The sequence below is a fragment of the Aspergillus thermomutatus genome, assembly GCF_002237265.1.
Source record: "Aspergillus thermomutatus strain HMR AF 39 chromosome Unknown NODE_185, whole genome shotgun sequence".
NCBI lineage: Eukaryota > Fungi > Ascomycota > Eurotiomycetes > Eurotiales > Aspergillaceae > Aspergillus > Aspergillus thermomutatus.
In genome coordinates, this window is record NW_020798234.1 from 24027 (window position 1) to 45540 (window position 21514).

The 21514-nt window shown below is 50.6% G+C and overlaps 7 protein-coding genes across 7 annotated transcripts; 4 read left to right on the forward strand and 3 right to left on the reverse strand.

Moving 5' to 3' along the window:
• Nucleotides 1-414: 414 nt before the first annotated feature.
• On the forward strand, nt 415-2215 carry ICL1 (isocitrate lyase 1; the record flags this gene model as incomplete). The annotated part of the gene is made up of 4 exons (XM_026757115.1): nt 415-618; nt 676-831; nt 902-1244; nt 1302-2215. The coding sequence occupies 4 exons, from the start codon at nt 415-417 to the stop codon at nt 2213-2215; spliced, it is 1617 nt and encodes a 538-aa protein (XP_026612172.1).
• Nucleotides 2216-3354: 1139 nt separating this feature from the next.
• Nucleotides 3355-5105, forward strand: CDV56_103819 (hexadecenal dehydrogenase; the record flags this gene model as incomplete). Its single annotated transcript, XM_026757438.1, has 4 exons — nt 3355-3500; nt 3574-3804; nt 3867-4666; nt 4738-5105. 4 exons carry the CDS (start codon nt 3355-3357, stop codon nt 5103-5105), a joined length of 1545 nt encoding a protein of 514 aa, XP_026612173.1.
• A 729-nt stretch (nt 5106-5834) lies between these two features.
• On the reverse strand, nt 5835-7848 carry CDV56_104055 (putative AP-3 adaptor complex subunit mu; the record flags this gene model as incomplete). The annotated part of the gene is made up of 3 exons (XM_026757674.1): nt 5835-7242; nt 7317-7736; nt 7805-7848. 3 exons carry the CDS (start codon nt 7846-7848, stop codon nt 5835-5837), a joined length of 1872 nt encoding a protein of 623 aa, XP_026612174.1.
• Nucleotides 7849-8921: 1073 nt separating this feature from the next.
• Nucleotides 8922-9740, reverse strand: CDV56_104369 (uncharacterized protein; the record flags this gene model as incomplete). The annotated part of the gene is made up of 1 exon (XM_026757988.1): nt 8922-9740. The coding sequence occupies one exon, from the start codon at nt 9738-9740 to the stop codon at nt 8922-8924; it is 819 nt and encodes a 272-aa protein (XP_026612175.1).
• Nucleotides 9741-10438: 698 nt separating this feature from the next.
• On the forward strand, nt 10439-14069 carry CDV56_104513 (putative SNF2 family helicase/ATPase; the record flags this gene model as incomplete). Its single annotated transcript, XM_026758132.1, has 5 exons — nt 10439-10558; nt 10640-10666; nt 10727-10870; nt 10937-13897; nt 13956-14069. 5 exons carry the CDS (start codon nt 10439-10441, stop codon nt 14067-14069), a joined length of 3366 nt encoding a protein of 1121 aa, XP_026612176.1.
• A 432-nt stretch (nt 14070-14501) lies between these two features.
• CDV56_104857 (RNA methyltransferase) lies at nt 14502-15959 on the reverse strand (the record flags this gene model as incomplete). The annotated part of the gene is made up of 1 exon (XM_026758476.1): nt 14502-15959. One exon carries the CDS (start codon nt 15957-15959, stop codon nt 14502-14504), a length of 1458 nt encoding a protein of 485 aa, XP_026612177.1.
• Nucleotides 15960-16424: 465 nt separating this feature from the next.
• CDV56_105021 (putative chromatin remodeling complex subunit (Chd3)) lies at nt 16425-21018 on the forward strand (the record flags this gene model as incomplete). Its single annotated transcript, XM_026758640.1, has 3 exons — nt 16425-16796; nt 16858-20446; nt 20507-21018. The coding sequence occupies 3 exons, from the start codon at nt 16425-16427 to the stop codon at nt 21016-21018; spliced, it is 4473 nt and encodes a 1490-aa protein (XP_026612178.1).
• Nucleotides 21019-21514: the final 496 nt, after the last annotated feature.

Below are 21514 nucleotides of genomic sequence, written 5' to 3' on the forward strand. Positions count from 1 at the left end.
CGACGAATTAATCCCCGCGGTTTCGAAACTCTCTGGGTACTCTGTTCAATAATAGTGCAATGCTCATATGGCCGGCCCGCATTGGATTCCTCGTTGTCCCGCTGAGCCGAGCGATTACCGACCATAGACCTTCTGACGCATTCGCGATGGCGCATGCTTCGAAGGTAATAAGTACCCTGGCTTTTGGCTTGTGACTCTGGATTCGAGTGCAATTCTTTTTCTTACCTGTTCTTCTTCATCTTCACCTTCTCTTCTCTCTTCTCTCTCTGGGGTTCGGTTCTCCTTTTATATCTTGTCTTGCATGTCCCTCCTAGTGTAGGATTAGCTACTGTGACATTGCTGCTGTGAATTAAACTTTCTGTTGTCATAATCGTTCCCACTCTCACTTCTTGAATTCTCTTCATAGCCGTCACAATGGGTTTCCTTGAAGACGAAGATCAGAAATACTTGGACGACGTCCAAGCCGTCAAGGCCTGGTGGACAGACTCGAGATGGAGATACACAAAACGCCCGTACACTGCAGAGCAGATCGTGGCGAAGCGTGGAAACCTGAAGATTCAGTACCCTTCCAATGACCAGAGCAAGAAGCTCTGGAAGATACTGGAAAGCAACTTTGAGGTACGTCGGTTCGAAGCAAGTGACAGGGAAATCAGCACTGACCTTAATTCCCGCCAGAACAAAGTTGCCAGTTTCACCTATGGCTGTCTCGAACCAACAATGCTCACCCAGATGGCCAAGTACCTCGACACCGTCTACGTTTCCGGCTGGCAGAGTTCTTCCACCGCCTCGTCCACCGATGAGCCCTCCCCCGATCTTGCTGATTATCCCATGGTAAGCTCATATTCCGCCTCGGCGCTGTATCGAAGCTCTGTTGCGCTAGTGCTGATTCTGGATTGCGCAGAACACCGTCCCCAACAAGGTAAACCAGCTGTTCATGGCGCAGCTGTTCCATGACCGGAAACAACGTGAGGAGCGCATCACAACCCCCAAGGACCAGCGGAGCAAGCTTCCCAACGTCGACTACCTGCGCCCCATTATCGCCGATGCTGATACCGGCCATGGTGGTCTCACAGCTGTCATGAAATTGACCAAGCTGTTCGTCGAGAGAGGAGCCGCTGGTATTCACATTGAGGATCAGGCCCCTGGTACTAAAAAGTGTGGTCACATGGCCGGAAAGGTCCTTGTCCCTATCAACGAGCACATCAACCGTCTGGTTGCCATCCGCGCGCAGGCAGATATCATGGGTGAGTAGACACTCGCAGAATGTCATTTCACCAGAATTTCAGCTGACAAGATCCCAGGAACCGACCTGCTTGCCATTGCCCGTACCGACTCGGAAGCCGCGACACTCATCACCTCTACCATCGACCACCGCGACCACGCCTTCATCGTTGGCTCGACCAACCCCAACCTCCAGCCATTGAACGACCTCATGGTGGCGGCTGAGCAGGCCGGCAGGTCTGGTGCAGAGCTCCAGGCCATCGAGGATCAATGGACTGCCCAGGCTGGTCTGAAGCTGTTCAACGATGCTGTCGTCGACACCATCAAGCAGGGCGTGCACGTCAACAAGGATGCCCTCATCAAGGAGTACCTGACTGCCGTCAAGGGCAAGAGCAACAGCGAGGCTCGTGCTATCGCCAAGGGCATCACTGGCGTTGATATCTACTGGGACTGGGATGCTCCCCGTACCCGGGAGGGCTACTACCGGTACCAGGGAGGCACACAGTGCGCCATCAACCGTGCCGTTGCCTATGCTCCCTTCGCGGACCTGATCTGGATGGAGAGCAAGCTCCCTGATTACGCTCAGGCCAAGGAGTTTGCCGACGGCGTTCACGCCGTCTGGCCCGAACAGAAGCTCGCGTACAACTTGTCGCCATCCTTCAACTGGAAGAAGGCCATGCCACGTGATGAGCAGGAGACCTACATCAAGAGACTCGGCGCTCTGGGCTATGCTTGGCAGTTCATCACCCTGGCTGGTCTGCACACCACCGCACTCATCTCCGATCAGTTCGCCAGGGCCTACGCGAAACAGGGAATGCGCGCGTACGGTGAACTGGTGCAGGAGCCTGAGATGGAGCAGGGCGTGGACGTAGTGACTCACCAGAAATGGAGTGGTGCCAACTATGTGGATAATCTCTTGAAGATGGTGACTGGTGGCGTCAGCAGCACTGCCGCCATGGGTAAGGGTGTGACAGAGGATCAGTTCAAGCATTGAGATGGTGGATAGTCAAGAACCGCCTGAAAATTTTCTCATGACACTGACGTTTTAATTTTTCTTTATCTGATGTCTCGTTCTTGACCGCTGTCAAGTCTTGTCAATGTACAGTAAACTGTACGCATTGGGACCCTTGGAGTTTTCTGTTTGAAATGTCTTCTCATATAGAGAAGGCCAATATCTGGATAGTTAGCATCGAAAGTCGTTTGCTTCAATCATCTATGCTTCGTTTCAAGTATTCTTTAAAACGTCCTCCCGAGGTTTCCGCGTCATTGTAGAAGAGAGGAAAGGTCTTCAGGGCTATGATCACTCCTGAGCTTTATGACAATTCGCGTCGAATAGGCCCTATTTCATACTCCGTACTGAGTACTGTAGGGTCTTAGCAGGCATTTGCTGCTAAATAGTTATTGGCCACATAGAATGATAGGGGCATAGGGCCCATGCGCCGGATGATAAATGGTGAATCTCGGACAGAAACTAAAGCCACACGGCCGAACTGTTGCTCCGGCCACGTTGACAAATTGAGAGAGTCTTGCGAGGGCCTTGCCGATCTCGTGGAGGCTTTCCGGTTCCTTGAAGGGTTACCCTGGGGGCTCGAGCCAAAGGAAGCATAGCCTGAAGGTCCCATAGTGATGGCGCTGCAGAATGAAGCCAGCATCTCTTCTATAAGGATATCGTTTTAAGAACTGGGCTTATCGAATAAAGTGATCACCTGATTGAAGCTGATTGTCCTTTTAGTGGATGGATTGATATCATTTCTGACGGTAGGACGGTGCAACCATGGATGAGGGAGAGACGGAGGAGTGCCGCGGTTCAAGGGTGGACAAAAGGAGGGGGGGAATGAAGCTTCTGGCAGTTGACGCATGTGGTGACGATCTGGGGTTCGTTGGCTGACATTATTATTAGTCTAGCCCTTCTGAAAACCAAATGAACGATTCCAGGCTTAATTTTGAACAAATAGGTAAAGTAAATTATCCAGTAACTATATAATCTTAGCTGATACACCTCCTTTTCTCTCCGTCGTCTCCTTGAAACAATCATCCGATTCTGGTGAGCTCCATATAGCTTCTCTCCCGCTCATCTCCGCCTAAGAATCTCTTCTCTGTTGCAACTCTCCAACCTTCCCCCCCTTTTCCATCATGGTTGCGTCGGACATTCCCGCACTTCAATTTACCCCTATTGAAGACATCCAGGAGCGCGCCTCGAGACTGCGCAAGTCTTTCCTGGAGCACAGGACGCGCGATGTCGAGTTTCGTTTAAAGCAGCTTCGCAAGCTCTACTGGGCGTGAGTGAACCATTCACTCTTTCTTTTGTGCATGTTGGAGCTTCCTTCTAATGAATTATGCCTTTTTTCTCAGTATCAAGGACCGCGAGGACCAGATTGCCGAGGCCCTGGCCCAGGATCTGGGCAGGCCACGTTTCGAGTCCGAAGTCGCCGAGAGTTTATGGATGGAGAATGACATCGTGTTTGTGAGCCGGAATCTTCACAAGTGGGTTAAGGATGAGAAGGCCGAGGATATCGACCTCACATACAAATTTATGAACCCCAAGATCCGTAAAGATCCGCTGGGTTGTGTTCTGGTTATTGGGTATAAGCTAGCCACCTATGACTTGCCAGAATATACACTAACGTTCGGTGATTCGACTATAGTGCATTCAACTTCCCCTTTCAGTTGACTCTTGGACCGGTTATTGGCGCTATTGCTGCTGGCAATACTGTGGTCATCAAGCCTAGTGAGAATGCTCCCAAGAGCGCCGTCGTCATCCAGCAGATTGTGGAGGCTTCCCTCGACCCGTCATGCTACACAGTAGTTCAAGGTGGAGTCCCGGAGGTTCAGGCCTTGCTTGCTGAACGATGGGACAAGATCTTCTTTACCGGAGGTGCTAACGTCGGTCGTATCATCGCCAAGGCAGCCGCTCCTAATCTGACTCCCGTTGTGCTGGAACTGGGAGGCATCAACCCTGCCATCATCACAAAGACTGCCAACCCTCGCCTGGTCGCGCGCCGTATGCTATGGGGTAAATTGTTGAATGCGGGCCAGATTTGCACATCGCAGAACTACCTCTTGGTCGACAGAGCCATCTTGCCCGCCGTGGTTGAGGAGTTCAAGAAGGCCTACAAGGAATTCTACCCCCAGGGCGCTAAAGCGTCGCCGGATTACTCTCGCATCGTCAACGAGGGCGCCTTCCGTAAACTCAAGTCCATGATCGACAACTCCAAGGGCAAGATTCTCATGGGAGGAACCATGGACGAAAACGAACGCTTCATCGAACCGACCCTTGTCCAGGTCGACTCGGCCGACGACTCGCTGCTCATCCAGGAGAGCTTTGGCCCATTGATTCCCATCCTTCCCGTCAACAACCTCGACGAGGCCGTCAATATCGCCAACAGCATTCAAAGCACCCCACTTGGTGTGTACCCCTTCGGTAGCAAGGCTGATACCGACAAGAGTAAGTCCACCACACTTTCTCCTCGGCAACCATGCTTGCCACAGGATCAAACCAATTGACATAATCTACAGTCCTTGCCCTGACTCGCTCCGGTGGAGCTGCCGTCAACGACGCCGCCCTGCACATCCCCACCCTTCCCTTCGGTGGTGTCGGTGAGAGTGGCTACGGCGCCTACAGAGGAAGAGCCAGTTTCGACGTCTTCGTGCACCGCCGGCCCATCACCACCAGCCCCGGCTGGCTCGAGGCGATCCTCTCCATCCGGTACCCCCCGTATGCCGGTAAACTCAGCAAGTTCAAGGCCGCCAGCACCTTGGTGCCCGATTTCGATCGCAACGGCAACAAGCTCCGGTTCGGCTGGCTGCGCACTATCCTCACTCTCGGCGGGGGAACCGCGAAGGCTGGTGCCGGCAGGGCCGCAGTTGTTGCAGTCGGTGAGTAATCTCCCTTTTTCTTGTCTCCCTACAACCCTCTTCGCTGCCTGTGAAGGTCATCGTTGTTCCCGACTTCTCACTTCTCCGCGTTACTCGGCAGACCGGGAGTGAACCCTCCCTCGCTCCGCCCTTCACACCTTCAAAGCGCTCTCGAGGAGTCTTCCTCCTCATCCCTTCGCTCTACTACATTTTCTTGGCCTATATCTCGTTTCTGCGCTTGTTCAGTTCTTGGCCCCTTGAATGATTTCTGGATACCCGGCGGCTTGGAGATACCCTTACATTTGACATTGATTCGATAATGATCTAATCATCTAAATACCTACAATCTTGATATAATACACCCACTTACGTCTCTCAATATCTAGTGGCCTACATTGTGCTGCAAGTCCTCGAACGAACATCGAAACTCTAAGGTGTTGTGACGATCCTCTCTTTTCCTTTTCTTGGTTGCAAAGCGCTACTCGGATACGCTATTTTTTGTTACTTTCTTTTATTTGTACTGTTTTCCAAAATTGGTATAGTGATATAGCCTGAATCTGACGGTCGATCTTGAATGTGCGCATGGTCATCATGTCATTGGATGTACCGTGGTCGTTGCGGCTCTTCGACCCCCAAATTTACCTTCGTAGCTAAATTCTGCTGCTGATGTATATTGCAAAGTAGTGATATATCATGGCTCATCTCATGTATGTCTAGATGGTGATAGCTTCTGTCCAGGTAGCGGGCTGAATTTGTGCTTAGCATCTCGCTTCTACTCCCTTCTTGCTGACGCACAGATACTTCACGCCCTTGTATGGCTTCACGCCTTCTCCGAGGCCTCGACTGCGCCGCGGGTCGATATTCAGACTGTCGACTTTGAGCCCCGACGGTAGCCAACCTTTAACAGAGAATGAGACAGAGGCGGAGTTCGGCATGAGGCTGGCGTTCAGTTGAGCCTTGGTTTTACGAGGTGGTGTATAGAATAACGAGGAAGAAGAGTTGGAGGAGGATGCTGCAGGGGCGGGTGCGGCTGGCGATGACGACGATTGAGGTGCAGGGCTTTGAGGCTTAGAGGGATTGGGGGAGGTTTGCGGTACGCTGTCGAGATCGGAGGCGACGAGCGCGTTGGCGGCGGCGGATTTGGACGATTTCTTGGTCTTCGTTGTCTTGGTTGTCTTCTTCTTTTTCTTCGTTTTTCGTTTTGTGGTGCCTGTAGCGGCTTCCTCCGAGACCTGGTAAGACGCTGCTGTTGAGGCGTCGTAGTACCCTTGCAAGAGATTTGCGTCTGCGTCAGCCCCCTCGACGTCTTCTTCAAGCTCGTCTTCCACAGTCTGGTGTCCGACCACCGTGCAGCGAAGAGTCGCTGTTCCGGAAACAGTTCCGGAGTCTCTGGTAGGTATGCGCCACTCCAGTGTGTCGTTGCCAGGGGCGAACATCGCTTCTCCGCGACTCGCCTGCATATCGGTGATATTTCGAACCGTCTTTGGTATTGGTACTGTGACCACGACCTCTTCTAGGACGGGTGATGAGGAGCTCCCGCCCCCTCCGAGGAACGAGGGAGTGGAGGTGCCAGATCCGCCCCGCCCTGCTCCGGGGCGGTTCAAAGATGAGTATCCCGGAAAGCTTGTATTCAGAATTAATCGCACCTCAAATTCCGATCCCGTTGGTCCGAGTGATTTGCGTACTTCGACAATGGCAGGTAAAAACACCTTCTCCATATGCGTGGGAGGATGGTCGATACTAGGATCAATTGGGAGCAGATTCACCTCATAGCCCGCAAGAATGAACCGCCCATCGGGAGGCACAAAGCTGAGTTCGCCAGGTCGCTCTCTCCATCGAGCTAGTCGGACACAGGGGTGAAATACAGGCAGGTCTATCTTCTTCCCAATAGCCTGGGGACCGCCGGGAGTGGTTAATGTGAGGAGCAAGTCGGGTACCCCCGATATTTTAGCTGTGAATGCAATGGTTCCTGATACCAGGGCGGACAGAAGTCGTCCAGATGGAGCAATCGTGACTGAGAGTGATTCGATGATATCAACGTATAACTCATTCGACGTGTGTCGCACACCGGCCTTTCTCCAAGGGATCGCAGGGCCCTGTGCGACATTTGCAGATGACAATGACTGTTTCAGAGGGTTGGGAGGCCCTAATATAGGTGTGGATGACCTGTGCCCAGCATAATCCGGTCAGTATGTGACTTTAGACTTTGAGAGAGCCGCATCAAAAGACCAGCAACTCACCCCGGTAGTCCAACGCCTCCCAACAACTTCCCCATCCACCCCGGCATCTCCACGACTTCCTGCAGCGCATTTGGCTCCGTATTACACACGATGCCCGCATCGCACATTTCATGGAGCAATTGTGCAACCACATCGTAGTTCGCCTGAAGCTTGGAGGAGAGTAATGGAGCCCCGACGAAGTCCTCAAGCACATCAACAACTCGGTGCAAGAATTCCAGCGCAAGAAGCGGCTCGGTATCTACTTCGGAGAGGGCCAAGAACAGAAGGTTTGACTGTACAATAGAAAAGACCGTCACTGGGGGTGAGATATTTGGAATGTAGAGTAGTGACGGACGTGGGGTGGAGTGGGCGAGATAGAGGGGGAGGATAGCTGCCGCGGAGGGCGGACGGGAGCGATACACATGCTCCACGAGCGGGTTGCTTGAGAGCTCAGATAGTCAGCACTAATAGAATTAAATCTTGGAGGAAGCATTGAAGACATCACATACTTGTGCTCATCATAGATGTAGAGCGCATCGACCTCGCCGCTCATCATGTCGGTGTGTCGTGTGTCTCAATCGGTGGGGAAGCACTAGCGGAGTTCAGGTACAATCGCAGGTTGACGACATTCAAAAAGTCCCTGTGTTTCTGCCACTGAATCCCGCCTCCTGATGCATTTTTACCATGCGTTGGGGGTGAAGCTCCTCGAGGCATTCAAAGTTTGAATCTTCCCGGATTGTTGATTAACTTCAAGAGTAGCTTTCTGAAGAAACCCGCATCTGGAGTCGATCCTGTTCCAAGACTGGTACACCTACCTTCGCGCACTGATAAGGACCGAATTACAAATGGCGCCGTCAGAAAGTCAGAGCGCTTGGGATGCTCAATCAAAAGAAGCAAAGCGCCTTTTAGCAGAGGACCAGTACGATGATTGCCTCTCTTGCCGAGTCACAGGTACGTGACTCTCATCCTCTCTTTGCTCCCGTGCATAAAAGCTGGCTTTTTGCTTACTTGAAGACACGCAGGTTCCGCCGCGTTCATTGGCCTTGGAGTATACAGTTACTACACAGGAATGAATAATCTACGAAAGCAAGAACAAACAATCATGCGAAGTGCGACAAAATACAAGATGGGATCTCGAAAATTGGGCATTGCAACTATATCTGCAACATTAGTAGGCATGGGAATATGGAGGGCTTTGAATTAATCCCTGACAGCAAAACTTTGGTTATCAGAATGAGTTCATGATGTACATTATTTGAATATCGATGGCGTATTATATGTCCTGGGAAGAGGGAGGAGCAAAAGATTCCTTGGTATGCATGCAGACCAAAATTCAAAATATATACGATTCAAGTGTCACAACAACTGCCTCACTGGGTATCGCCATGTCTGATATCCTCTATAGGTTGAAATCCATGAAACAAATGAAAGCGCGAAAAAGTTTTTAAAAAGTGTGATAAGGTGAAGGAAGGTAAGAACAGAAAGATAAGAATAAAATGCATAAAAGAAATGACAACCAGAAATCACAGGCAATACTCCCACAAATGCACCGAAAATCCAAAGTATCAATCAACCGCTGCGTGACTATAAGAATAAAATTCGTCCCATCGTCGACAATTATATTCTCTAGGCGAAGCGGCCGCGTTTGCCGCCTCCAAACATGTCCTTGTTGTTTCCCATACCAGACAGGTCAAAAAAGTCGGGAAACGTGAGTTTCCTCTTCGACCCTATCCCAACAGATGAGTCGCGGGGAGAGGTTCGAGGATTGGGTCGTGATAGGTTGGTTTGGCGGTTCTGCTGTCGGGAGTTTCGGGGCAAGACGGAGACGCTGACGGGGGAACTATCCTGAGATGATGCTGTAGAGCTATCCGAGGCTTGCATGTCGACGTCGTGTTCCTGATATTGAGGGAAAGATGGTCCAGCAGTAAAGGTGAAGATAGTAGGCTTATCGAAACCGTTGGCATCGTTGGCTGAGGGAGCAGAAAGCGCTGGTGGCTGCTGCTCTGGAGCGACAGGCTCGTCCCGCTGATGCAATCCTGGTTTCTGAGGCGACTCCAACTTCGTTGACTGCCGGACAGCTTCCGACTCAGGCTGTTCCTTACGGACTGTGACCTGCGGAGTATTTCTGGTCTTCTCAAGATCTCCACGCTCGTCATCGTCGCTAGGTGTGCCTAGTCCGTCGCTTCGCTCTGTCGCCCATTGCCGTACTCTCCACCCTTCGCCATCACCAAGACCAAGGTTTTCTCTGTCTAGAAACTGAAGAAGATCTTCAATTGCTTCTTGGTAGCCTGCTTGTCTCGCCTGGGCTTGTTCCAGGACAGCATTCTTGTAAAGGTTGGTAACGGACAGAGCAGCAGCTTTGAACGATTGCAGTAGCTGTTCGGGAGGTTGCGGGCGAGGCGTTGAGCTGGGTAAAGACGTGTTCAAAGATCTCATGGAGTCCATGATTGTTATCGCTGCGACAGAAGCCGCCCTGGTGGAAGAGTGAAGACAGTAGTTGCTTCAGTGCCACAAGGAGGGGTGAGGTGAACCGTGCTCCGTGAACAAAGGCCAATCAAGTCACGATGATGTAGCCAGAAGAAAAGGGTAAAAAGGACTATATGGCAGGCACTGGAACCAATGACTGACAAGGAGGTAGATCAAAAAAGAAAAGGAAAAAGAGAAAGAAAGGTGAGGTAGAAGCGCGGACGCCAGCAGGTGATTGATGTACTGTGATGATGCTCTTGCAGGTGATCTTTCTTTTCTTTGCTTCGTCCCGGTAACGTGACCCACCGCGGGGAAACTTCTATTCCGCGCCAGTAACATGACTCAGAGCTGAGTCAGCAACCACTGCGCGTGCCCTAGCCAATCAGCGCGTCTCCTCTCCGCGCTGCTCCGATGAAATGTGAGTCCATTTGCCATCCCAGCGCGACTGGCTACCTACTTTCTATCGTTCCTCAGTGTTCAACTTCCTCTGCTGACCTTGTATCCAGAGGCTAACGTTTCGGCCGCCATAACCATCATACAAAGTTGCAGGACAGTCCAGCTAACCTCTGCATTATCTTTTCAAATTTGTCTTCGGTCTTTTGTCGTTCCCTCGAAGCACTCTCGAGTCGTGTTTCGCGTCATAAGGAACACTTGCGCTCAGTGCGCGGAGAACCGAAATGGCTCCTTCGCAAGTCCTCAACTCTGATACACCCTCCCAGGCAGACACTTCAATGACGGATGCAAATGAAGACGCGGTCACGTCAGTACCCGTTGATAAGGTAGACGCGCAAATGACGGTAAGTCTGATTTCGAGCTTGCTGCGCCTTTGGCGCTTGACTTTCGTCTAGCAAATTATACTAACCATTCTTTCTCTACAGGGCTATCAAGATACTCCAGACTACACGGTAATTGCGCATAAACCCATTGGTATTGGCCAATTCGACTCTCTAACAACCGGAAATCAGGACTCAGACACAAATCCTAACACAACGGCAAGCAGTGTTGCTGGCGATGCCGCTCCCATTGATGGCCGGAGAAGGAGGTCCGAGGCTTTCCAAATGAGGAAGAGCATATTTGGCAAGAAGCATGGGCGATTGGATGAGTCAAAGGTGAGTTTCGTGTCCAGCCTCACTATGTTGGTACAGGCACTTACATTTTGGCTTTGCGCATCATAGGAAGACGACTCTATCCGAAGGTTTCGTTATCTCCTTGGCCTCACCGATTTGTTCCGCCACTTCATCGAAACCAACCCTAACCCCAGAATCAAGGAGATAATGGCAGAGATTGACCGACAGAACGCTGAAGAAGATGCCAAGGCTAAGAAGAAGGGAGCTTCACGCACAGGGGGCGCAGGAAGTGATAGACGTCGCCGAACCGAACAAGAGGAAGATGCAGAGCTGCTAAAAGACGAGAGAACTGGTGCCGGAACTGCTACGGTCTTCCGGGAATCCCCTCCCTTCATTCAGGGCGAGATGCGAGATTACCAGGTTGCAGGATTGAATTGGCTGGTCTCCCTACACGAGAACGGCATTTCTGGTATCTTGGCTGATGAAATGGGCCTGGGTAAAACATTACAGACCATCTCTTTCCTTGGATACTTGCGACATGTCTGCGATATCACTGGACCTCATCTTGTCGCTGTCCCCAAGTCCACCCTCGATAACTGGAAGCGTGAATTTCACAAATGGACACCAGAAGTCAATGTCCTGGTGCTTCAGGGTGACAAGGAGGAACGTCATAAGCTCATCAATGAGCGACTTCTTGACGAAGATTTCGATGTTTGCATCACCAGCTACGAGATGGTTCTCAGAGAGAAGGCGCACCTTAAGAAATTCGCTTGGGAGTATATCATCATCGATGAGGCGCATCGTATCAAGAACGAGGAATCGTCACTAGCCCAGATCATTCGTGTATTCAATTCGCGCAATCGGTTGTTGATTACCGGTACGCCCCTTCAGAACAATTTGCATGAACTTTGGGCTCTTTTGAACTTCCTATTACCGGATGTGTTCGGCGATTCAGAAGCTTTCGATCAATGGTTCTCCAGCCAGGACTCCGACCAAGATACCGTTGTACAGCAGCTACACCGCGTTTTGCGACCCTTCCTTCTCCGTCGTGTGAAGAGTGATGTCGAAAAAAGCTTGCTGCCCAAGAAAGAAGTCAACCTCTATGTGCCTATGTCGGAAATGCAGGTCAAGTGGTATCAGAAGATCCTTGAGAAAGATATCGATGCGGTCAATGGTGCTGCTGGGAAACGCGAATCAAAAACGCGTTTGTTGAATATCGTCATGCAACTGCGCAAATGTTGCAACCATCCGTATCTTTTCGAGGGCGCCGAACCAGGTCCTCCTTACACGACTGACGAGCATCTCGTGTATAACTCCGGCAAAATGGTCATTCTGGACAAGCTGCTTGCACGCATGCAGAAGCAGGGAAGTCGAGTCCTGATCTTCTCGCAGATGAGTCGTGTGCTCGATATTCTGGAAGACTACTGTGTTTTTAGAGACTACAAATACTGCCGGATAGATGGTACAACTGCACATGAAGATCGAATCGCCGCCATTGACGAGTACAATAAACCGGGTTCAGAGAAGTTCATCTTCCTCCTTACAACAAGAGCAGGAGGGTTGGGTATCAACCTGACGACAGCGGACATTGTCGTTCTTTACGATAGTGATTGGAATCCTCAGGCTGATCTGCAAGCGATGGACCGTGCCCATCGTATCGGTCAGACCAAGCAAGTGGTGGTCTTCCGATTCGTTACAGAAAGTGCTATTGAGGAGAAGGTCCTGGAGCGAGCAGCTCAGAAACTGCGCTTGGATCAACTGGTCATTCAACAAGGCCGTGCTCAGCAACAAGTCAAGAACGCAGCCTCGAAGGATGAGCTGCTTGGCATGATCCAGCACGGAGCCGCGAACGTTTTCAACACACAAGGCGCAAGTGGCACATTGGCTAATGACAAGCAGTTGTCCGATGATGATATCGATGCGATTTTGCGCAAGGGTGAGGAGCGAACTGCCGAACTCAACAAGAAGTACGAGAAGTTGGGTATCGATGATCTGCAGAAATTCAGCTCTGAGAGCGCATACGAATGGAACGGACAGGATTTCACGGAAAAGAAGAAAGATATTGGTATCAACTGGATCAACCCAGCAAAGCGCGAACGAAAGGAACAGTTTTACTCCATCGACAAATACTACCGTCAGGCGCTGGCCACCGGCGGAAGGACGGCGGAAACAAAGCCGAAGGTTCCACGCGCGCCGAAGCAGATAACCATCCACGATTGGCAATTCTTTCCGCCGGGTCTCCAAGAACTTCAAGAGAAGGAAACAGCTTATTTCCACAAAGAAATTGGGTACAAGGCGCAGCTTCCTGAGGGCCCTGAAGAGGAGCTCAGTGAGCGCGAAGCTGAGCGTGACCTGGAGCAGCAAGAAATTGACAATGCTGTTCCATTGACAGAGGAGGAACAGGCAGAAAAGGCCCGGATGTCCGAAGAGGGTTTCGCGACATGGAATCGCCGAGACTTCCAGCAGTTCATCAACGGGTCTGCCAAGTTCGGCCGTACCGATTATGAGGGGATCGCTACCGAAGTGGACAGCAAAGACCCAGACGAAGTGGAAGAGTACGCTAAAGTCTTCTGGAAGCGATACACCGAAATTCAAGACTACCCCAAGTATCTCCGTGTTATCGAGCAGGGTGAAGAGAAGCTCCGGAAGATGAACCATCAACGCAAGATGCTTCGCAAGAAAATGGAAATGTATCGTGTCCCTCTGCAACAGCTCAAGATCAACTACACAGTGTCTACCACCAACAAGAAGGTTTACACAGAAGAGGAAGACAGATTCCTTCTTGTGATGCTGGACAAGTATGGAGTCGATGGCGAGGGCCTCTACGAGAAGATCCGCGATGAGATTCGCGAGTCTCCCCTTTTCCGCTTTGATTGGTTCTTTCTCAGCCGGACACCGGTCGAGATTGGCCGTCGCTGCACTACGTTATTGAACACTGTCGCTAAAGAGTTCGAGGTTGGAGCGAATGGCGAGGCCGGTAAGGGCCGGGGTCGTGATCGTGATGAAGAGGACGAAGAGAACGACGAAGTCGGCGCACCAGCCAAGAAGAAGAGCAAGAACGGCGCAGTGGTAAGTTGACTTGCTTTCCCTACAGGCATACATAAGCATCAACTAACACGGTGTGTAGAACAAACAGGTCAAGGCCGTCAAAAGTGGCACCAAAGCAAATTCCGCCTCAACCTCACGAGCAGCCAGTGTTTCATCGACTACTGCATCCAAGTCCAAGAGCAAGAAAAAGTAATTCAGTCTTTTCCTGTATTCTCGCTCCGATCCACAAAATCTTTATGACTATCCTGTACCTTATATTGAAGATTATTTGGCCATGGAATGGGTTGGTATTTTTTCGAGTGTTTGGTATGGCGTTGGCAATAGATGTCACCGACTAAGGTACTCGTGGTTCATGAAATTTCCTACTTTCATTCGCGAAATGTGAATTGTACAACGAATACCTTTCCTGATCGGTAGTACTCGATATACAAAAGCCATCAGATGTAGTGGTTACTTGACAAGGCTCCTCATTCATACCATGGTAGTTGGCCTACTTTCTATAGCATTATATCATTGATTTGTCCCACATGAGTGGCTGCACTCGGAGAATGAAGATGTTGATACACTAAGGGTATTGTACAAGCTATATACAGATAATGGCTGCTAATTCACAACTATCCTCTGATCATTTATTCACAATCTTCTCTGGCGCCGCCTCGACCAAGATCGGGACTCGTAGAAACTGTTCCATCAGAATAGCCGCAGCAACACTTACGTTGAGGCTGTCAACTCTGGCGGGATCCTTCTCATATCCCCACTGAGTAATGTTTCTCGCCCCAGGAATGCTGACAATCGAATCTGCGTGGGACTTGATATGGGCACTCAACCCAAACCCTTCACTGCCCAGCATGATGACGCTAGGTGCCTGCGTGAGCGCGTTCCTGGTGAGGTCGATATCGCCGGATGTGTCAGGATAGCTAGAGCCTGGCGCCGGTGCATCGGCTGCGAAGAATCGCCATCCGTTGGCTTTGGACTGTTGGATGAAGTCTACCTCGTTGCTGACTTTGATGAGAGGCATGTTTTCCGCGGCTCCGGCGGATGCTTTGATCGTCACAGGGGAGAGAGGCGCACAGTTTCGGCCAGCGAAGACAATGGCGTCAATTCCCAGATAATATGCAGAGCGGATGATGCCGCCAAGATTGCCTGTATCGGTGACCCCGTCGAGAAGAAGGACGACTGGGTATCTGCTTTTGCCTGGAAGGTGGCGGACGGGGATACAATTGTTCGTGCTGTTTACCACTGCTTCTTCCTTTGACTGGGGTGCTAGGACCACGCGGAACTCATTCGCGCCTAAGGTCGGAGCGGCGCAAAGACTCTTCACGGGCAGTTGTGGTAGAGGGGATGCGTCAAGTATACAGCCGTTGTGGGGTCGGCCAGAACTCATCTGATCAAACAGCCGGTCCCATCCTGCATATGCCATTTTCACCTTGATGTTTTTGGAGAGGGCGAGTTTGCGTAGCATAGATCGAGTGGGACCAAGCTCCTCGTTGTCTCCCTGATATATGTACAACTTGTACAGCTGGCGTCTACCGCTGCGCAGCGCCGCCTCCACGGCGCTGGTTCCGTAGATAAATTCAGACGCGGGAGTGGCGTACGGAACAGAATCAGGAACCAACACGTGTTTTTTCTTCTTCTCGGGTTCTCCTTCCGTGAAACGTTTCTCGCCCTTCTTCAGCCTGGATCGTTCTAGAAGATCCCTTTCTTTCCTCTGCTCTTTGATGGTCTTGGCACGTTCGTGGGCTTGTGTCCTAGGTCGCTTTGGCTCCGCTAAACTTGCACCTCGTTTCGGCTGGAGCCCGCGGAATCTACCTGTCTTGATGAACTCGTCCTCGTCGAAAGCTTTTATGCTGACATCTTTGCGACTCTCGAATCGGCCACCCTGCCTCCTAACACGGGGCTGGTCTGAGTCATCTATGGAGCTTTTCTGTGGTTGGTTTCTTCCCTCCACCGATTGAGACTTGCGGATGCCGCGACCAATGGCCGAATTCAAGGAGGCATTGCGGATGGAACGCAGAGGAATCGAAGGAGCTCTCGATAGCTGTAGGCGGGTTCCAAGGGTTCTCAAGGGAGCATGCAAAAACATTTCACGATCAAGATAGAGTCAGGCAATAGACTGCCTGTTGATCTGTAAAGTTCTAGTAGCACATAGTCAGTGACGAAAGAACGAGGAAACTGGGTTCAGAAATTGTGTACTTCTCACATCTGCCTGTCATGAATTCTTTTTTCCCCAGCAATCAGAAACTGATAAGATAAGCGCATCATCATTGTTCCGGACCAGGTTCGCGTCTCTTCTAACGCGTCAGGGATGAACACCAATTTATAGAGCATCTTAATATTACGCTTTTGAGAAGTGTCAAAGGGATTATGCTCCTGTTAAGGATGTCACTGACCTTGCATACTCGTCTCTCATATCACTTCTAACTTCTCATCTGTACTATGTGGATGTTCACTTCTTTTTCTTGTATAATTAGTTCTCCTTCCCTATTTCCTACTTTTCTCTTCGCCGAGTACCTCATGTGTTGAGGTGTTGCATCCACTATTCACTACAATGGAACTATATCACAGAGCAGCATTCCCTTCTAATGAAGACGATGACAACGAGGATCTTGTTGCAGAACTGCTGAATAAATTCGATGGTTCGACTACAACGCATACTCAATGGGAAAGACCTCAATCTACGCCTCAGCCAACGCCTCAGCCAGCGCCTCTACCAGTGTCTCAACCGGAGCAAATCCTCTCTCCAGATCAGGTGCCTCGTGAAATGCGACTCGCTGCAGTCGAAATACCTCCCGTCGCGAACCCAGAAGAGTATGAATTTCTTCCTGGTCATTTTGCAGTGCGCTATGTGATCAGTGAAATATCACATCCTATAAACGAGCCCTCGTATCGCGTGCGGTTACGAAGTGGTGAATCAGACATAGTGAGGCTCACCTGACATTCTACCACTATGCTTGAGCTAATCATTCAACCTTCGTCTATAGGCCGCTTTCTCGCACCTTCAGACACTTGAAAACGGTCCCGAGGCTCTACTCCATTTTCAGAGCACCGATTACCACACTTCATCTCCTACAACCTCTCACATATCGCTTCAGTCCTCAGACAAAGAGATCGTTGAATCTGGAGCCCGAGGCCGGCGCTCTCGACGGGCAAAGAACGCTAACTTCACGGACTTCTTTGGTCCCCTCAGCAGTGATGAAGACAAGTCAATAGGGGATACTGCTTCAAGTGAGGATATTATTACTTCCGCTGCTATCACCTCAAGAACTCGCCGCCTCAGGAGAGGTGTCCGCAACCGGGAGTCGCGCCGATCAAGACAGTCAAGTTCAGAGAGCGATTACGTTGAAGCTAGAGGCGAGCGCTTCTCTACTCGTCAGCGGAAGACCTTGCGGCGGAATCTGCGTGAAAGAATGGAAGACGATATCTCCGAGATTGATGAGTCTTCAAGAGAAAAGAAATTTTTCGGGGCCAAGGAAACTTTTCAGAAGATTCCTTCAGACGATGCGTTCCGCCTTCGTCATCATGGCACCTGTGAGGTTTGTGGAATTGAAGGCGATGATGACACTAGAGGCCCTCTTGTTTTCTGCCAGGGCTGTACTAGTGCCTATCACCAAGTCTGCCTAGGTCCCAGATCGAATCGTGATCATCTTGTTACCAAAGTGGCCGAAGAACAGTTTGTTCTCCAATGTCGTCGCTGCATAGGACTCTCCCATGCAAAGGACCCCATATCACCACATCAAGGCCGTTGTATCGAATGTAAAGATCAAGGCAAGATGTCGAAGCCTCTCCGGGAACGCTTGACACCAAAGCAAGAACAGCAGATTCGCCAGGAGAATGGTGGGAAAGATCCAATTACCCCTGTGGACATGACTACTGTCAACAATGTCGACAATGTGCTATTCCGATGTACAGCTTGCCACAGAGCCTTTCACTTTGAACATCTACCTCCAATTTCCGACACGACCGATGTTCCTGCAACGGCCCGCTTTGAAGAATACTCCTTCACCTGGAAGTGCCATGATTGCTCGTCAGTTCCCTGCGAGATCGGTGCTTTAGTTGCATGGCGACCAGCAGACACCAGAAATAACGTCAACACTGCCCACGTGATGGAGGAAGCGGATAAGGAATATCTCATTAAATGGAAGGGGTACTCCTACCACCATACATCATGGATGCCCGGCAGCTGGGTCTGGGGAATTGTTAGTCCTGCTATGCGAAGAGCTTTCTTCAGATCAGAGAAGAATTTGAAACCGCGTATGACGATAGAGGAGGCGATCCCTGAAGATTTCCTGCGCGTCGACATTGTCTTTCAAGTGTATTATTCTGAAGAAGTGGAAGAGCGAAGCCTTGAGTCAGACCTTGAGAGGATACACAAGGTGACCAGGGCTTACGTGAAATTCAAAGGCCTACCCTATGAGGATGCAGAGTGGGACTCCCCTCCTGATCCTAGCCAAACTGAGCGATGGAATGATTTCAAAGCTGCCTACGAGGACTGGGTTAGACGTGATTACATCCATACGCCGGAGCCAGGTGCACTCCAGAAGCATCTTGCTCACATTCGGAAGCAAAATTTCAAGACTCAAATTGTCAGAGAAACTCAGCCTGAGACGATGACCGGAGGGCAGCTAATGGACTACCAGAAAGATGGGGTGAATTGGCTATACTACATGTGGTTCAAGCAACAAAATGGCATCCTTGCTGACGAAATGGGACTCGGAAAGACTATTCAGGTTATTGGTCTTTTCGCGACTCTCATCCAGTATCATAAGTGCTGGCCCTTCCTTGTTGTTGTGCCGAATTCGACCTGTCCAAATTGGCGCAAGGAGATCAAGTCATGGGTTCCCTCCATTCGCGTCGCCACATATTACGGTTCGGCATTCGCCCGCAAGTTGGCCCAGGAGCATGAGATGTTTTCTCAGGATGAGCCTGATCTTCGATGTCACGTTGTAGTCACATCCTACGAGACTATGATTGATGACGCGTCTCGACGGGTTCTCATGAAAATACCGTGGGCAGGTCTGGTAGTCGACGAAGGGCAGCGCTTGAAGAACGATAAAAGCCAGATATACGAATCTCTGTCGCGATTCAAATTCCCTTTTAAGCTACTCCTCACTGGTACACCGCTCCAGAACAACACGCGGGAGCTCTTCAATTTGCTTCAGTTCTGTGATCCAACCAAGGAAGCTGCAAAATTAGATGAAGAGTACGGCACACTCTCAAAAGAGAACATTCCTGAACTGCACAATATGATTCGTCCATTTTTCCTGCGACGGACAAAAGCGCAAGTCCTCACCTTTCTTCCTCCCATGGTTCAAATCATTGTGCCTGTCTCCATGTCCGTCGTTCAGAAGAAGCTGTACAAGTCTATTTTGGCAAAAAATCCACAGCTCATAAAGGCCATTTTTCAGAGGAGCAATGGCTCTGAAGGCGTTAAGCAGGCAGATCGCCATAATTTGAACAATATCCTCATGCAGCTTCGAAAATGCTTATGCCATCCTTTTGTTTACAGTGAAGCAATTGAGGAACGCACTACTAATGCTGCTGCATCGCACAAGCACCTGGTTGAGGCATCAGGAAAGCTTAAGCTGCTTGAGATTATGCTTCCTAAGCTTCAGCAGCGAGGCCACAGAGTTTTAATTTTCAGCCAGTTCCTTGATAATCTGGATATTGTTGAAGATTTTCTGGACGGCCTCGGCCTTCTGCATCGCCGCCTGGACGGGCGAGTGTCTTCGTTAGAGAAGCAGAAACGTATTGATGAATTCAATGCTGATAACTCACCATATTTCGCATTCCTTCTATCCACCAGGTCCGGTGGTGTGGGAATTAATCTCGCCACGGCAGACACTGTTATCATTATGGATCCAGACTTCAACCCTCATCAGGACATGCAGGCGCTTTCTCGCGCTCACCGCATCGGTCAGAAGAATAAAGTGCTTGTCTTCCAGCTTATGACTCGCGGGAGTGTCGAGGAGAAAATCATGCAAATTGGCAAGAAGAAGATGGTCCTAGACCATGTTCTCATTGACCGGATGGTCGCAGAGGAGGATGATGGGCGGGATTTGGAATCTATATTGCGTCACGGAGCACAAGCACTGTTTGATGATGATGACTCAGGAGACGTTCAGTACGATTCGGAATCTGTTGACAAACTCCTCGATCGTAGTCAGGAAGAACAAGCAAAGACACCTGACGAAAGTGCGCCGGGGTCTCAGTTCAGCTTCGCCAGGGTCTGGGCGAATGACAACCAGAATCTGGACGGCCAACTTCAGGACACTGACGATAAAGATGAAGATCCCGCAATCAGGAATACGATATGGGAGAAGATTTTGCAGGAGCGTGAGCAAGCGGCGGCAGAAGAGGCCAGGAAAAAGGCAGAGACACTGGGCCGCGGCAAACGAAAGCGGGCAGCAGTAGACTACGGAAAAGACGCGACGGAAGTGTCACCCATGAAGATTCGCCGCGAGGCCGATAGTGACGATGAATACAAGGCGGACGAGGCCATAGAATTGGAATCTGACAATGACCCTGGGATGGATTCTGACGAGATGGAACGGCCCGCCAAGAAGGTCAAAGGTAACGCAGTCTCCCGCCTGAGTCCTGATTTCTCGGTACTAACCAGGCTACTCCGTACAGTGCGTCCCTTCAAGCGTATCACTACCGAAGAGGATGAAGTCCCTGCATGCGGCGCAACGGGCATGGACGGCAAGGTGGAGGCACGTCACCCGCCCTGCTTCATCTGCACCAAGCATCATCCGGTGGGCTCCTGCCGCTTGAAGCAGGCCGGCGTTGAACATTGTGGTCTATGCGGGCTTGCGCATTATGGAATTGCGCGCACTTGTCCCCACCTTCGGTCTGAGACGCAAGTGGCAAGGATGTTAGACGCTCTGAAGCACAGCACTGAGGATCGCGAGCTTATCGAGAAAGCCAAGAAATACCTGCAAGGAATTCGCGGCTCTCTTGCACAGCGTCGAAGGATTTTGGCCAGTAGGGCTGCAGCGAGCCCAGCCAGTAATGGAGTCCCTGGTACAACCAGCACCGGTCCTACTGGATCTCCCGTTATCGAGTTGACCGGTTACCCGACAGGCTATACAACGTCGTCAGGGCCGAGTCAACCCGGACAAAGATTTTCGACATCAGGGAGATAATCTGTGCTAATTTTTCCGTCGTTCTTGCGCTCTTTGATTCTCTATGGCATAGGAATGAACTGGAATGTGGTTCTTACATAGGGGCGGTTGCATCAATGGCGTACAAGGGAATCGGAATGGAATCTTTTCTACAAGGACTTTGATGCCATGATGTACTTTATTACACACTTTAGATCAACGTGAGAGCGTCCACTTGGAAACTACCATGCAAGGTTCGAGCCCGGTAAAGTAAGCTGGCGGACTCCCACTGGTCCGTAGAAGACGTCCTCAATAGTCGGATGGTGCAGCCTTATATTCCGAACGATCAGGCTGATCCATAGCACCCGCCACTCAAGGAGAAGATCGAGATGCTGAAATAGGACGATCACAAAAAGAATTAGGCCCTTCTCTACCCTTCCAGAAAACCGTTGGCCTGTTGAGAGGAAGGCCCAGAGAAGGGGAAGAAAAAGCAAAGAAAGCGAGTGGGAGAGCAAACTGCAGCCATCCGTTGAGCTGT